Source organism: Protomyctophum parallelum, assembly GCF_964188405.1.
Source record: "Protomyctophum parallelum genome assembly, chromosome: 7".
NCBI classification, from domain to species: domain Eukaryota; kingdom Metazoa; phylum Chordata; class Actinopteri; order Myctophiformes; family Myctophidae; genus Protomyctophum; species Protomyctophum parallelum.
This window is the reverse complement of record NC_139705.1, coordinates 30692962-30708742: the sequence shown is the minus strand read 5'-3', so window position 1 is coordinate 30708742 and position 15781 is coordinate 30692962. Positions and strand designations below refer to the sequence as shown.

General features: G+C 41.5%; 1 protein-coding gene across 1 annotated transcript in view; it reads left to right on the top strand.

Annotated features, from left to right (window-relative positions):
• sema3gb (sema domain, immunoglobulin domain (Ig), short basic domain, secreted, (semaphorin) 3Gb) overlaps nucleotides 1-15781 on the top strand; it is a 50213-nt gene that overhangs the window by 15579 nt on the left and 18853 nt on the right. Inside the window, exon 2 of the mRNA XM_083769520.1 lies at nucleotides 6523-6668. Within this exon, the coding sequence (XP_083625646.1) occupies nucleotides 6554-6668 (115 nt within the window). The 5' untranslated portion in view covers nucleotides 6523-6553. The remainder of the gene's footprint in view (nucleotides 1-6522; nucleotides 6669-15781) is intronic.

Genomic DNA, 15781 nt, shown 5'->3' with positions numbered 1-15781 from the left:
TCTGAGTGCAGCGTGCTGTCAGAGCACTTTAGAGGCGGTTGGCTACCAGCCTTATGGAAAATACTTTTTTCCCCCTTCTGTGTGGCAGAGGATTTCAGGGATGCTATAACCCAAAATACATACTATATGTGAATGCTCGGGCAGCGGAACTAGAGAAAAATTATAACTTTTCATGCTGACATAAAGTGAAAGACAGTTGTTATTTTTGTTTTATTTAACCACATTGAAATGATACAGTACAACCCACAAATGAGCAAACTAATTTGAGCCTCATTTCACTGCTATCAAGTGCATTTATTTTTACTTCGTTGTGTCAAAATCTTGATCTCCCTTGTCTTATTTCTTTTTGTACACCACTCCGTTCATTTCAAGCCTGTGCTCAAGTGTTAAAATTCAGTAGCAAGACTACCTATTGTCTATTTTAACCAAGGACATGACTATCATTAGGCTGCCTATCCCCTCCACTATGCAGGTGGGGCTTCTTACTTTAGTAGAATGTTCCCTGGGGTTTGATAATTCCATGCTGCAGAGTCACCTGTGACTGTAATTAAAGGCTTGGGACATACTGCACACTTAACGCCTGATTTATACTTTGCCGTATGGACGGTGTCGCGCACTGATACATAGCCCATCTGCAAACTCAAAATGCATTGCTTCAACAACCTGTGGTGAGGTTGTAGATCAGCCATTTTCGGCGCGCAACACTGTTGTACTACGACTACGAAGACAATATTAAGCATAAACAATGCAAACTCGGCTCTCCCTCTCTCTTCCGTCTTTCCACCTTTTATGTGCACACCTCTGTGGTGACACAAATGATTCGTCATCCCTAAGCATCTCAAACAGGCCATGCGAGACAGCGGACTAAAGTTAATACCCATTATTTTCAACAGGAATCAACCTGGCAATTGGGAAGCCATGCTGTTACGGGTTCTTCATACGGGCCATTGTTGGGGCATGTTGTCGGAACTTTGCATATTGTAACAAGTAAAATCCCATTAAAGCACATAAATCACAGAGAGGCAAAGTGAGGGATTCAGTCAGAAGCTACACTGTTTGCTTCTCTTTCCATTTCAGGAGACTCTGCTGCGTGGTATTTCAAGCTGTCAACTTGCTTGAATGTGTGGCAAGCATTTCTGATCCCCATATGACAACTTAAGTCAAGGCTGTTCTTTGGGACCTGGCATAGACTATAAAGGGATGTACACTGCGAAAAAGGGACACAGACAAATATCTGGGTGGGGCATGCATTTCCAACTTGCATCGTTCCAACCAAGTAGGCCAGTGCCCAACGGGCACCAACGCATAATATCTGGGTGGTTACTGGTTACCCACTAGCCTCGCGTTGCGATACCAATATACCACTGCGCTGCATATGCATACAGTATGCATTTAGGGGCGGATGAAGTCTGGCTGTGCCGGGCTAGTTACCGACCCCCTCATTTTCGCAGCAAGACAGTTTTGAATTAAAGGCCAACACATTCTCACCCTGCCTCAAGTCATACTATAGTGCCCAGTTATCGGGGCAACATCTGACCACGTACAGTACAGGTTGGCAATGATCAAACAGGGAGGCTGTGTGTGACTCTGCAGTTTTAAGTCTGATCCATTGATTATGCTATTAAACTAGTGTGAAATATACACAGGACAATTCTTTAGTGTTTATCCATGTGTAACTCAGAGAGTGCACAACTGCAACCAAATGGACCCGCAAGGGTTTGTATACTCTCAGAGGTGAGCATTGATTACGTTACTGTGTGTGTGTGTGTGTGTGTGACTGTGTGTGTGTGTGTGTGTGTGTGTGTAAACCTTTCATTTAACTAAGACATGTCAATGAAATAGTCCCACAACACAGAGGGCTCAACAGTCATTTCTGGGATCCTATAACCACCCCTTTGCATGCATTTAGCACCCTTCCTTCAGAGCCAATTCACATAGTGTATACTACACAGTACTACTACTACACTTAAACATACGTGCACTGTACATACATGTAGACTTACTTACTGTGTCTCCCACAACATAGGACCCTGTAATCTGAACAGCAGTATGAACAAATATGGGATAATGAGACCTTGAAGACTTGACAGGCTGAAGGGGGCCCTATTCAGTTAGAGCAGTGGATAAACTGTGTTGTATTAGCAAACACTGGAGTTGTATAAACAGTAGTCTGCATGAAAAAAGAACTGTGGTCAGTTCAAAGTGTGCAGCTGATGCTTTAATGCTGAGGGACTTAATCAGCGCATCATTAGGGTACATTTCAAATCCCAGATCAACATTACAAGCAACCAGGAGTATATAGGAGTACGAGGTTAATATAGTATTACACTGCTCAGTTTAATATTGCCCAGTGTGAATATATGAAGTCTAAAAGAATACTAGGTTCGGCAGTGATATCGCCCACATAGTCCAACAAAGCAGGCCACTTTATGGCTCAGCAAGGTAGTCCAATTTATTCTGCATCAGGGACGTGCCCTTTTACCCGTCTGTAAAACAACTGCCCTTTCCAGACCACGAATGCAGCGTTTACTGACGGTGAAAGAAATGCAAATGCCACTCCTTTCCATGACATGCCAGAAGGCAGCATTCAGGAGAATTGCTTTTTCCCCCCGAAGTCTCCTGAACTGGGCGAGTACCGGTAGATGCTTGCACCTTAAATATTATAATAGACCGACGTAAACGACGCAAGAAACGCAAGGACGTTTGACTCCCCCACCCAAGGAACAAAACGGACTATGTAGAGGCCTCTCTGCACGACCCTGCAACAAAGCATGGCACTTTATGGCTCAGCAAGGTAGTCCAATTTATCCTGCATTGTATGACATGAGTTCAAATTAAAGGCTCCCCACTTTTGTTAACTATAGAATGTGATATATCTACTAGTATAGCCTAGTCCTTGTGAAAAGTAAATGAAGCCTTCAACTTGATGATGTAACATGGATTAAAGTTCTCCGTCGCCAGGACTGATTTCAGTCATTTGGATTCCTTAGAAGCCAGCATGTCTTCTGTGCTCTATGGAAGCATGCCATGCACCGGAAATAGTCCATCTACAGGCTCAGAACATGTCGCAGTGCGACGTGTTAGGTTGTTAGGTTGACGTGTTTAGGTTGATTTGGTTTCTCTATATTCAGTCTCTTCATCCCCTGTTTTTGAGGGGCGTCCTATTCCCAGCTTTGTGTGTACGTGTGTGTGTACCCCATAGCGATGATTTGATTGGCTGAGCCATGGAATTGAGGATAAAAATCACACCCGTGTGAAGTGAGGGGCACCTTATATCATTTCTCCTTTCATTGTCAATGGCATTTAGTGTTTGTGTTGACACAAAACGCCAATTTGTTCAGACACATGATGTAAATACTCCTTTCATTGTCAATGGAAAATGTGACATGAGTTGTGACGAAAAGCATAGCGCCCCTCAAAACAGAAAATTGAGGACGCCAAAAGTGATTGGCCGGATTGGAATTGGAATTGAGGATAAAAAATCCCACCCGTGTGAAGTGAGGGGCTCTTTTATCATCTTACAACATGATGATGTAAAACAAACATTGACAAAACAAACATTAAATTCTCTTTATTGTCAATGGCGTTTCTAAAACAAACATTGAACGAAAAATGAAAGACAAACATTAAACCTGTATTATAGGAGCCCCTCAAAAATGACACCCGTGTGAAGTGAGGGGCGCTCTTATCATCATCATACATCATCATGACGTAACATGTCCATTTGCTCAGACACTATGATGTATAATTATCCATTAATTGTCAATGGGAATTTATTCTTAGGACAAAAATACTAATAGACATTATGCAGATTTGCTCAGACACTATATGCGTAAAATTGTCCATTCATTGTCAATGGGAATTTAAGATGAAAATCTACACTAATAGCTGAATATAGGAGGGGCTATAGCGCCCCACAAAAGTAAATAAAAAGGAAATGAACATTTCCATGACGTCGGAAGCAGAGCATTCCATGATTGAACCCAGAGAACTCGCCCCGGAGAGACCGCTCCATCCCGTTGAGGAGATGCCTGGGTGATGCCAGAGCATAGAGGGCAAGGAGAGTTCTTCCATTTGGTGTAATGACGTCTCAGGAACCCAGAGGGCAAGGAGAGTTCTTCCATTTGGTGTAATGACGTCTCAGGAACCCAGAGGGCAAGGAGAGTTCTTCCATTTGGTGTAATGACGTCTCAGGAACCCAGAGGGCAAGGAGAGTTCTTCCATTTGGTGTAATGACGTCTCAGGAACCCAGAGGGCAAGGAGAGTTCTTCCATTTGGTGTAATGACGTCTCAGGAACCCAGAGGGCAAGGAGAGTTCTTCCATTTGGTGTAATGACGTCTCAGGAACCCAGAGGGCAAGGAGAGTTCTTCCATTTGGTGTAATGACATTTCAGGAACCAGAAGTCATTTGTTCAGTCAGCACCACAGCTGCTCCGAATGCACGAACACATGCGTGTTGTGTTTGCATTCCAAAAACTGCGGCTTGCTTAACTACACACGAACACCGATGTATACAGTATACATACGAGTATGTGTGCTCATTTGCGCGACTGAGAGATTTTAATGTGCTTCTCTCTCCTCTTGCGTGTAAGATTTAATGAAAGACAATGTGACAGGGATTTGTACCAGCAGGCAGGGCTTGGCAGTGGCCTGTAATGACTGAGTTATTTTAATTCTAATCTTCTGAGAGGCATGTCACTTTGATGCAGTCCAGAGTTATGCGTAATTTATACAGCAGCATCATATGACAAAGTATTGCCCTGCTTTCTCTCTCCCTCGTGTACACAGTCTAGGGATGCACGATATAATCGGAATTGGCCGTATCAGCCATAAAAATGCCATATCGGTATCGGAGCGGTTTTACTGGTTATTTAATCGTTTTGCATCAGCAAATAAAATGAAAAATTTAAAAATTAATCAATGAGTTCCAAGTTTCTAGTACCTCTATAGTCTAGAACAAAAGCCAAATCAAATATGTATAAGAAAGAATTGTCATCGTCATTGTCACGGGGGTCATGCAGTTTTTCTGAAAACTTAGGACAGGATTTAGAAGGCGTTTTTAGAATCGGCCCAGGCCAGACCTTACTGCTGCTGTCAATGTCATTGTCTAATCAAACAGCTTCGGCTAGTGGCAAGTGGCTACATATCGAACATGAACTTAGATAGATAATTTTCCTGTTAATGGCTTTTTCACATTCCTACAATGTCCATAATGCTTTACTACACTCCTTGTGGAGGTGGGGGAGGCTGCATGGAGGTGTGACTTGTTTGTAGTCCAGGAAGGAAGTGAGACCACATTTTTACGACAGGTTTTTGGTCATGAAAATGGCATCATATGGAATACACGTGCTAATAAAAAACAACGTAATACTTCCTAAGGTATCAAAGAAATATTTGAAATACTTTATATTAGCACATGCATTCCATGTATTCCATAGGGCTGGACCACACATGGACATATGACATCATCAACTTGCAACGGGACCAGATTTCTCTATGAAAGAAATAAAATATTTAAGGTTTTTTATTATTTTATTTTAGTTCTAGAGGGCAAGTATAATGTTTTAAAGCATATTTGTCTTATTAGCCAGGGTTCCTTTTAATAATAAATTAATGGACATGTGAATTTTGCTCATAAATTTGTCTTTAATCCAAGAACTATTTTCAGCTGGGCAACAAAAAGTGCAATGATAATATAGCTTTGACAAAAATAAAAGATAAAGGTGCAATATGGTGAATGGATTACTGTGTTGAATTGCTTATCTCAAGCAAGTCTCTGCAAGTAGATTTTCACACCGTACTGAAATGAATGGAATCCATTGGCATCCTCGCACATCAAGTAAACAACACTGCGCTTTGGAAAATGATCATCAATAATGTCAAGTACCATGTGCCATTGTTAAGTGGACTGAACTGAACATGTCAAACCGCTGTATGGGCTAATTTAGTAATGGATTATAATTAATCACACAAGCAACCCTACTTTGATAGGATTATGAATACATGGCTGTGTATTTATATGCTTGTTATTTCCTCACGTGAATTCAGTTCCAAAAGATGGCATGGGTTTTTATTTTTTACATACATTTTTTCCTGCTTTCTCAAAGATAGGATGTGAAACTATTGACACGTAATAAAAGTTCTCCGGCTCTATAGCCAGGTCTCATTTAATCCTTATTCCAGTTCTGACTATAAAGACTGCGTTGTTCACTGACCTGCAACCAGATTACTACAAGGTTCATGGCTCTTTCCCTCTGCTGAACTCAATGTACCAGTAAACACTGGGAACGTTTATGGCCATTATAAACCCCATAATATCTTTATTTATTAAAAAAAAGATGTGTGTCTACTGTCTGTATATAAAACTATATAATAGTATACATATAATGTATATATCGTAATATATATTTATATATGTACTATTGTATGGAGTCAGTGATGTCACTGTTGACAGGGAAGTATGCTAAGCAGCCGCTACTTAATCTGCTTTCGAAAAACTCCTCTCCTTTTCTCCTTTCGTAGGAAGCCAAAGGTTAACTCCGCCGTCATCGCCATGGATACCAGCCAAGGCCCCCTCTTCTTCGTCCTCCTCCTCTTTGTCTGGGCCTGTTGTGTGAGTCGTTGCCACAGTGACTCCCGTGCTCCCAGGGTGCATCTGTCTTACAAAGGTGAGCCATATTTTGTCCTCTGCTGGAGTTCACTTGACAGATTCGCTGTCCTCCATTCTCTGTGTGAGGATTTACGCTACAAAATAAGTCTATTTCTTACTCGTGAAATAAACCTTGAAGAAAAAAAGAATAACCCTCATAAAAGCAACATACAAACCCATAGATCTTTGTTCAAAGCAAGAGAAGATCTTCAGCTTAACTTAATTGCTTTCCATAACTACATCTGAAGCCATAATGGCCAGACTCCTCTGTGATCTTGAGCTCAAATTATGATAATTTTCCGACTCCAATTTTCCCCCACCCAAATTTCACTTCATGCTCTTAGTGTTTCTGCATGCCCCTTAATCTTTCAATTTTAGTTTTAGAGCGCAAGATTAAGGTTGGAACCCCAGAGTGGCAATTTCTGGGAGACTTCCGATTTTATAGACAGAAATAGCAATTTCACGTTTGAATGTAACATTTAAACATAATTGATGCACCAAAAAACTAAAATGTCATAAAAGGAAAAGAGCTAAAGTTCAGTTTGGATAGAAGAAGTAAGAGATTCGACTCAAATTCAGAGACGACATATCAGTTAAGTCCAGTTTGGTTATATAGGCAAGTCTATGAAAGAAAATGAAGACTGAGAATATCATAATAAACCATAATGTCATCTGCATGTTTCCATGTAGTATAGTATATGAATGTGTAGAGAATAGCCATGAATGTTTGACACAAAGTGGAGAAGTACAAACCACAAATGGAAACTGTGTATGAGTGTGTACGTGTGTGTGTGTCACTACAGTCAAATTCTCTTTGCTGAAGAAAATGACACTGAAAATCAAGAACGATTGAGTGTTTTACTTAATTTCACCTGACAACAAATAATCAGGATAAAAACGTAGGTGTGTGTGTGTGTGTGTGTGTGTGAGCACGCTTGCGTGTGCTTGTGTGTCCGAGACAGAGATAGATGTGGGAGTGAGTGTGGGGGAGGTAGACAGCGGGGTGGGTTGGTTGTCTGACTGGGGTTATTGTGTGCGTAGATGACAGTGAAATGGATTCCTCTTCTGGGAAAGGGGATATGGCACCGGTGTTACCACGGTAAAAATAGCCGCTCATGGTTGCCGTGTTTACCTCGTTCAAACGCACAGGGAAGCCCCCAGAAGAACGCAGCGAGGGCCTCGCTCCAGCAACCTGCTCCGAATCGCTGCAGAGACATGTGGCTAATGCGCTGCGGCCCCTGTCATCTCGCCCCAGACGGGCATCCTGGCTGCAGGCAACAGAGGCGGCATGCCTGCAGCCGTCCTTCTAAGTCTACTCGGGTTTCACTACTGTCCTGTTACTATAGCCTACTTGCATCATAGGTCAGCTGAAACAAGACAGACGTTATCATTGCCAATCGTCCAGACTGAGGGTTCATCCATCACACGATAAGATCTGGAGCATTCATTGAATCCACTTTGTCATTCTGTACGAAAATAGCTAGATCTACAGACTTACATTGGGGTGCATTTCGACTTTCACAGTGCGACATGGTCTTACATACTGTACAACAAATATAAAATCCATCCACCCGACACATATGTGTAAATACACAAATGGATGATTATTCTCCACACGGTATGTACAATACCAAATTCTTGCTACCTGTGAGAGATAATGCAGGAAACTTGTGTTATGAGTCGAGCCAAGATTTGAATAAGGAACTATTAGTTGCCTTGACAGTAACATATTACTTGTTGTAAGTGCTGGAAACTATACTGGAGTCTGGGACATGGGTTATGGGAAAGTAATGTTGGAGACATCCACAGTCAGTTCTGTTGTAAAAGCTTTGATATAGCTTAATGTAATGTAAAGTAATGTGGGAGACATGCCCAGTCAGTTCTGTTGTAAAAGCTTTGATATAGCTTAATGGGAAGCAAAATGTTCAGCACTCAGTGTCAAAGCTTAAACTCGACAGAACCCAACTAAGGCCCAAACATGGGAACGTTAAGATGGATGCTTTGTTTTTAGGATACTTTGTTTATGTTTCGGTCTGAGAACACTGGAAACGCTTTGAAAACTGATTAATGTGGTGGTGCCGTCTGCTTATGCCTTTAATTATTCAGTTTAGCAATATCTATTTAAAGACTCCATTCAAATAAGAATGAAAGTATCACATTTATTAGGTGCATTGATTGAGTCGGTCGAATCAGCATTCATCACAACATGATGCTATTCATTTACCAAATAGCTCATCAACTATCTTGCTCATTGGAAGACGGATTGGAAAAGAATCTCGGAGACACTGGAGGTTCAACAGGGCTTGGGGTCCGGGGAGGCTGAGCCAAGACCTCCTTGATTAGTTTCTTCTTGTTTTGCCCCCCTTGAGAATGTGTGCAGAATCCTTGCGAAATGAGTTGCTTGAGCGGCCTTGTAAAAAGTCAGTCACTTGAAGGGGCCTCTATGATTGTGTCGGCCCCCATACTCCCTATAAATCTGGAGAACTGGCAACCTGCCAGCATTGGCTGCCGGCCACTAATCCTTCCTAAAGTGACTGTTTGATGAAACCAAATGAAAGAAGTGACGGGGCTGAGACTGGCTGCTTGGACCTACACTACACTCTGAGCTCTGCTCTTCTGGTCAAGTGCTTCCTCCTTAGCGCTCGATACTGACAGAACTGTTCTCAGCAGGTGTGAGTGTGGAAAGTAGCACTGACAGCCAGGGCATGTATGCTGTATGAGATCCATGGAATGCTGTTCAACTGATGATAATCACATGTAGCGGACAGTTTTGCTCGTCCTTCATAATACCAGTGAATTATTAAATGTTAATGCAGATAATTTCTCCATTTTAGAGGCAATCTTTTCAATTTCATAATTTCAGTGAGGTGCTATTTCAGAGTGAGTATCTTGAGGCTGGCTCAGAGTGGTGCTGGATGTCCACAGTCTCCATCCCTCATCAATCTTCCATGAGCCGCCGGGTTCAACGTTGTAAAATTATCTGTGAACCCACTCCCTAATATGGGGAGGGGGCAGTTCACAAGAAAATGTAGATACCAAAACAGTGACGTACTGTACTATAGTAGTGCTGGGACAGGGGCTGTGTGCTTTGGCCATCCAGTGCATGCATGCTGACCAGGGAAAGTACTTGTGTTGGCATCCTGTTTTGACTGTGGGGACTGCCAGTCAAGGTCATTCTCCACTGTGGTGTCCATCCTGTACACTACAGTCACACGTACTGTACACCCATCTCATCCTCCTGTTCCTTTCAACAGAACCTCACACTTCCTGCACGTGTGTATGAATTCTTCCCAGAAATCCTTGGTACAAATGTAGGGGTTACCGATGATACTAATGAAGGCTCTGTTCCATTCTGGTGAAACAGAGTCAGGGTGCTGCTATTGTGCATGTTGGCTCACTGGAAACACTCTGCTACACCAGTGGGTCTCAAGGTGTCTTGAATGGGTTCCAAATGGCTCTGCACGGCTATGTAACACAGTGAGAGTGTAAAAATGGAACCAAATGGACCTGTGATGTAGCCTACACTCTCAGAGTTATGGGGGTCCGGCCTTGAAATTAAAGAAGTTTGAAAACCACTGTACACTAAATGGAACAGAGCCTTAACTAGAAAAAGTGCCCTTCCGGGCACAGGTCTCCACCAGGTTATCCACAGATCCGTGCAGTTAGAGGTAAAAACACTTTTCGGCCAGTTATAGCGCCACCTTGAGGCTGAGTTGAAATTGTTCATGTGGTATTTCGTCCTCGGCCTAGTGGGAATGTGTGTGCACAATTTCACGGAAATCACGCGATGTGTTCATGATTTGCAGCATTTTGTTTGAAACTGAGCACTCCTGTGAACTTTGGAAGCCAATCTTAACCAATCAGGATGGAGTCTGATAAATCTGAAAGACCCGTTTCGTTGAATGGCTCTAGAGAGACTGTGTACCAATTTGCATGATGTTTGGACAAAATCTGTAGGTGTACTGTGCAAAAACTTGTTTTGCACAAAGCGGCCTCCTGGTGGCGCTATAACAGGCCGTTCTGGAAAGTTTGGGGCAGAGGTTCATGGTTGGCATCCAGGGAGTGTGTGTGCAAAATATGGCATCGACCGGGTTAACGGTGGCCGAGATTAGCTGTTCACGGACACACGGACGGACACACGGACGGACGGACGGACACGCGGACGGACGGAGTGCAAAACATACTCTCCCCACATGCCTTCGGCCTGGTGGAGACAATTAGTATCACCAGTAATAACACCTGTGAAGGAAGTAGGGAAGCGGCCCGGAAGTAGGAAGAGTTATTCTGTGTGCATTATAGCCCATTGGATTCCCAACACTGGGTACTCTCCTCTGAAGCCGAGTTCATGGTTTCTTGTACAGCGAGCACTACTGTTGCTGCACAACAGAGCATGAATTACGCCTTAATTGTCTCTATCTCAGTTGAGGGGGATTATTATTATGCAGTTGTAATGAGTGAGCACTGCTGACAAAAATCAAGTTAAAGTGGAAAAAGTGACCACACTTGGTGCCTTACAGAAAATTCTGGTTACAGAGCTGTTAGTGTTTGGCCCAGGCATGGCACACGCACGCACGCACGCACGCACACACACACGCACGCACACTAGCATGAAGATACACATGCCAATTGGCAAACAAAACTTTTACGCTCAAGTAATAAAACATATTACACACTCCCTAATTCTATCCTCACATAAAACAGTGATACTGAACAGAATACATACTTTTTTTTGAATGATTAGGAATGTGCCAGACTGTTATGCTGTTAAAAATTACCCATTACCTCACATAGGCCTACAGTAATGGCTTTTATTTCTGCGTTGGTATTTGAACTGTTTAAAGGCTGTTGTACCGTACCACATACAGTACTGTAATAGCTGGTTGTTAGACATAGATTTTGGGCTGAGAGATGCACACCAGAGGCCGTGGACGGGGACTATGTTTTCGCCCCTGTCTGTGTGTGTGTGTCATGACACCATGCACACACATTCCCTGTAGGCACAGCAACACTCACAGTACAGGCCAAGGAAGAACCCTACCCCAATCTTTTCACATCAGCCTCATGGTGGCACTACAAAGTACAAACTTAAAATTTTAGCCAATAATTCCTTGAAATGTATTACCGTAAAGCTTGTACACTAAAACGTTTTTTTTCCCCCTGGATTCCTTGGATTTTCACTCTCCATATAGGCCTGCAGATTTTGTCCAAAACTCTAACAAACCGATACATTTCGGGTCCTCACACAATGTCGAGTTTGAAGCCAATTGGTCAGGCTGTTCTTGAGATGAACTTGCGACACACACACACACACACTGACACACACACACACACACACACACACAAACACACACACACACACACACACACACACACACACACACACACACACACACACACACACACACACACTTTGTGAATTTGGATGGTATTACATTTTATTTCACTCTAATTATTTTGCTGTTAATTATAAAATGTGTTAATCCTTCATTAATTGTTACACTCCCCAGTCAATTCTGAGACTATAACAATAATCTTACCCTCCCCCTTTCAGCCCCTCATGGTGACAGAGTGTGAGGCAATCTCGGTTGGTTCAAACCACTTCGCTCCAGCCGAGTGTAGCTAGCGAGCGGGGCTTTTAGACTGAAGATCTGCTTTATCAGATAGGTATAGTGGAGAGAGACAGGACAGAGTGGGAATGACATGACACAGATAGATAGAGATCTGCTTTATCAGATAGGTATAGTGGAGAGAGACAGGACAGAGTGGGAATGACATGACACAGAAGACAGAGATTGCAACCCCTTTGTTGTTGTGACTATAGGCCTGTGCTGCTGTGGTGTTCTGTGCATACACAATGGCTGTATCACCATCCTGTCTCTTTGTGCTGAAGGTCAGTGTCTGGACTTCAAGATGGACAGACAGCACAAGGCTTGACCTGTGTCGACCCAATTCCATACTATTTACTAATAACAATAAAATTTAACTACGGTAATAAAATTGGAAATACTCCACAAAAATATATATATCAATGACGCCAAGATTTAGAACACTTTCCTGGGGTTCTTATGTGTGTAATATGTGGTTTTAGATATTTTAGGTTTTTGGAGTGACTGACAGAGATGACCCATTTTCAACCTATTTTCATTTAATTGGTCCTCACTATAATGCTCCTGATAAAATAGTAATGTTTTTGTCTACTCAGTCTGTGTCTCAGATGAGGGCAGTGGACTGACATCGTCAACAGGGAATCCAAGCTAATAGAAACTGCAGGCTTTCAATTCCTGGAAAGTTAGCATGCTATAATGGAAGCCAACGATATGATGTCCACAGCCCTCCTCTGAGACACAGACGGAGTAGACAAAAATGGTACCATTTTTATCAGGAGCATTAGTGAGGACCAATTCACTAATTATTATAAAAGGTATAAAAGTATACCTTTTGAAAATAGCAGTTCTTCAAACTCACAATGCATCGCATCAGCTATTTTTCATACATTTTGAAAAAAAAAAGTGAAATGAGACATTCTGCATATTGTACAATGTGCATAATAGTACTTTGTCATTTTGGTATTAAATTGTACCTTGTGCATTTACTCAAGTCAATATTGAATTCCGGACTTTTACTTGTAACAGTATTAGTATTTCTACATTGCAGTATTGATACTTTAAGGGATAGTTCAGATTTTTTTAACTTAATTTAACTATTTTTTGGGCGTAGTGATATGGACACAAAAAACATAGTTCCATGTGATAAAGGGGTAAAAGATTAACGAAAGTTGCACTAATATTTTAGAAATAGGTCAACAATACAAATGACGTTAGTTTTGTGGATTTATTTACTTTTACTGTGTGGCCCCCTGTGCACCCCACAAAATGACCGGAACTACTTAATATTTCACCTAAACCAGAGCAGAACTCCCACCACGGGACTCGGGCAATCAATGAATACAGTTGCAACCACTATATTAATGGCAAGTATTTCATACAACTTAAGTTAAACAAATCTGAACTATCCCTTTAAAAACTGTGAGTACTTTTCCCCAGCACTGATTCTAATCCCCAAAGAAGCCATATGGAGGTCCAGCTAGGGCAGCTCAGGGAGTCGTTTGTTAGAGATGCAGTTTAGCATTCACCTCTAGGCACACATAGGACTCTGGTAACACGGTCACAGTATCAGCATGCAACTAATTGTAAAATGACTTATACTGGATCTCTTGTCCACTAGTCCCTTAATTCCTAACATTTTAGTATAGTTTTCATTTGTTGACGAAATTGTCGGTATCTTTAGTCTCTAGCTCAGTTTTTATTTAGTTTTCGTCAGTGGAAAAAGGTAGTCGACGAACATTTTTTGTCTTAGTCGACGAAATCAACACTGCTCTCCACAGCTCAGTATTTGTATGGTCACTGATCACTAAAGAATTGGAATCGGAAAACAATTAATCTTTGACGGGACAAAAAAGTTGCAGAAAACATCCAGTATTACTAGAAAAAAAAAATATATATATATATATATATATATATATATTTAATCATTTTCATCTGATCAATTTCTAACAATGACTGGCCCTACTGTCTCAGTGTGTCTCAGTAACATCACCATGAGGCAGAGATTCCGAAAACAATGCAATAATTAAAATACAGTCAAACAATTACAGGAACTGATATTGATTCACCTAGTTTGGTCCCTATACACTGTGGAGTGAGATCTGGAGTGCAGCTCATTAAAGGTAGGGTATAGTGATTTTCTTTGGTTAAGGTAGGGTATAGTGATTTTCTTTGGTTAAGGGAGGGTATAGTGATTTTCTTTGGTTAAGGTAGGGTATAGTGGTTTTCTTTGGTTAAGGTAGGGTATAGTGATTTTCTTTGGTTAAGGTAGGGTATAGTGATTTTCTTTGGTTAAGGGAGGGTATAGTGATTTTCTTTGGTTAAGGTAGGGCAGGGTTCCCCAATAGGCGGCCCGCGGGCCATTTGCGGCCCACAGAGCGCCCCCTTGTGGCCCATGAATGAATTAAAAAAAGAAAAAAAAAAAAGCTTTTTTTTTTTTTTTTTTTTTTTAAGGGTCCCAGATATAAATGGCATTAAATGGGGGTCAGTAGCCTATGCATGTCAAACTGGGCATCCTTTTCAAATGGGGTCTTGCCCTGAAAATGAATTTTCAGGGCAAGACCTCGACCTCGCGCGTGCAGACTCGGCCCCCAGCCTGGTACGCTAGTCAAAATATGGCCCTTGAGGAAAATTAATTGGGGAACCCTGAGGTAGGGTATAGTGATTTTCTTTGGTTAAGGTAGGGTATAGTGATTTTCTTTGGTTAAGGTAGGGTATAGTGATTTTCTTTGGTTAAGGTAGGGTATAGTGATTTTCTTTGGTTAAGGTAGGGTATAGTGATTTTCTTTGGTTAAGGTAGGGTATAGTGATTTTCTTTGGTTAAGGGAGGGTATAGTGATTTTCTTTGGTTAAGGGAGGGTATAGTGATTTTCTTTGGTTAAGGCATGTGTTAAATAGCTCTATATTCTGATACAGTATAATAGTAGCCTACTCATAGAGTGTTTGAGTCTCCATGTCTCTCCAGCTCTTTCTAAAAGAAAATGCATGTTTTGCTCAGGTCGGCATACCAATTTTATCCAATCAGGATAGAGAACACAGACAGACAGATACAGACAGGACACCAATTAGTGAAATTAAAAGTGCAAATGAGTAATGACAAAGAAATGAGCAGACATTATTTTAACTGGAATAAACTGATAAATGGGCACTCATTCCTGATTGGCATTTTGCAACCCACCTGAAAATGTATTCCCTTTTCTGTTTATTAAAGAGCTGGAGAGACAGGGAGACTCCTGTTACTGAACAAACAGTCTATACTATAGACTGTTTGTTCAGGAGGTTAAATCACTATATTCTGATAGTAATCATTGCTATAGACTCTATAGCAATGATTACTATCAGAATATAGTGATTTAACCTTTTAACAAAAACAACAAACTTTTGTTTTAATCAAAAATATATCACTCTTACACTAGTTTTAAGGTGACATCCTGTGGGACAGCAAAGATTTTCCTAATACAGCAAAGACTGCCAATGAAAGAGGACTCACCTTCAATGAGAATAATATGAAAATCAAGGGTCATGCCAC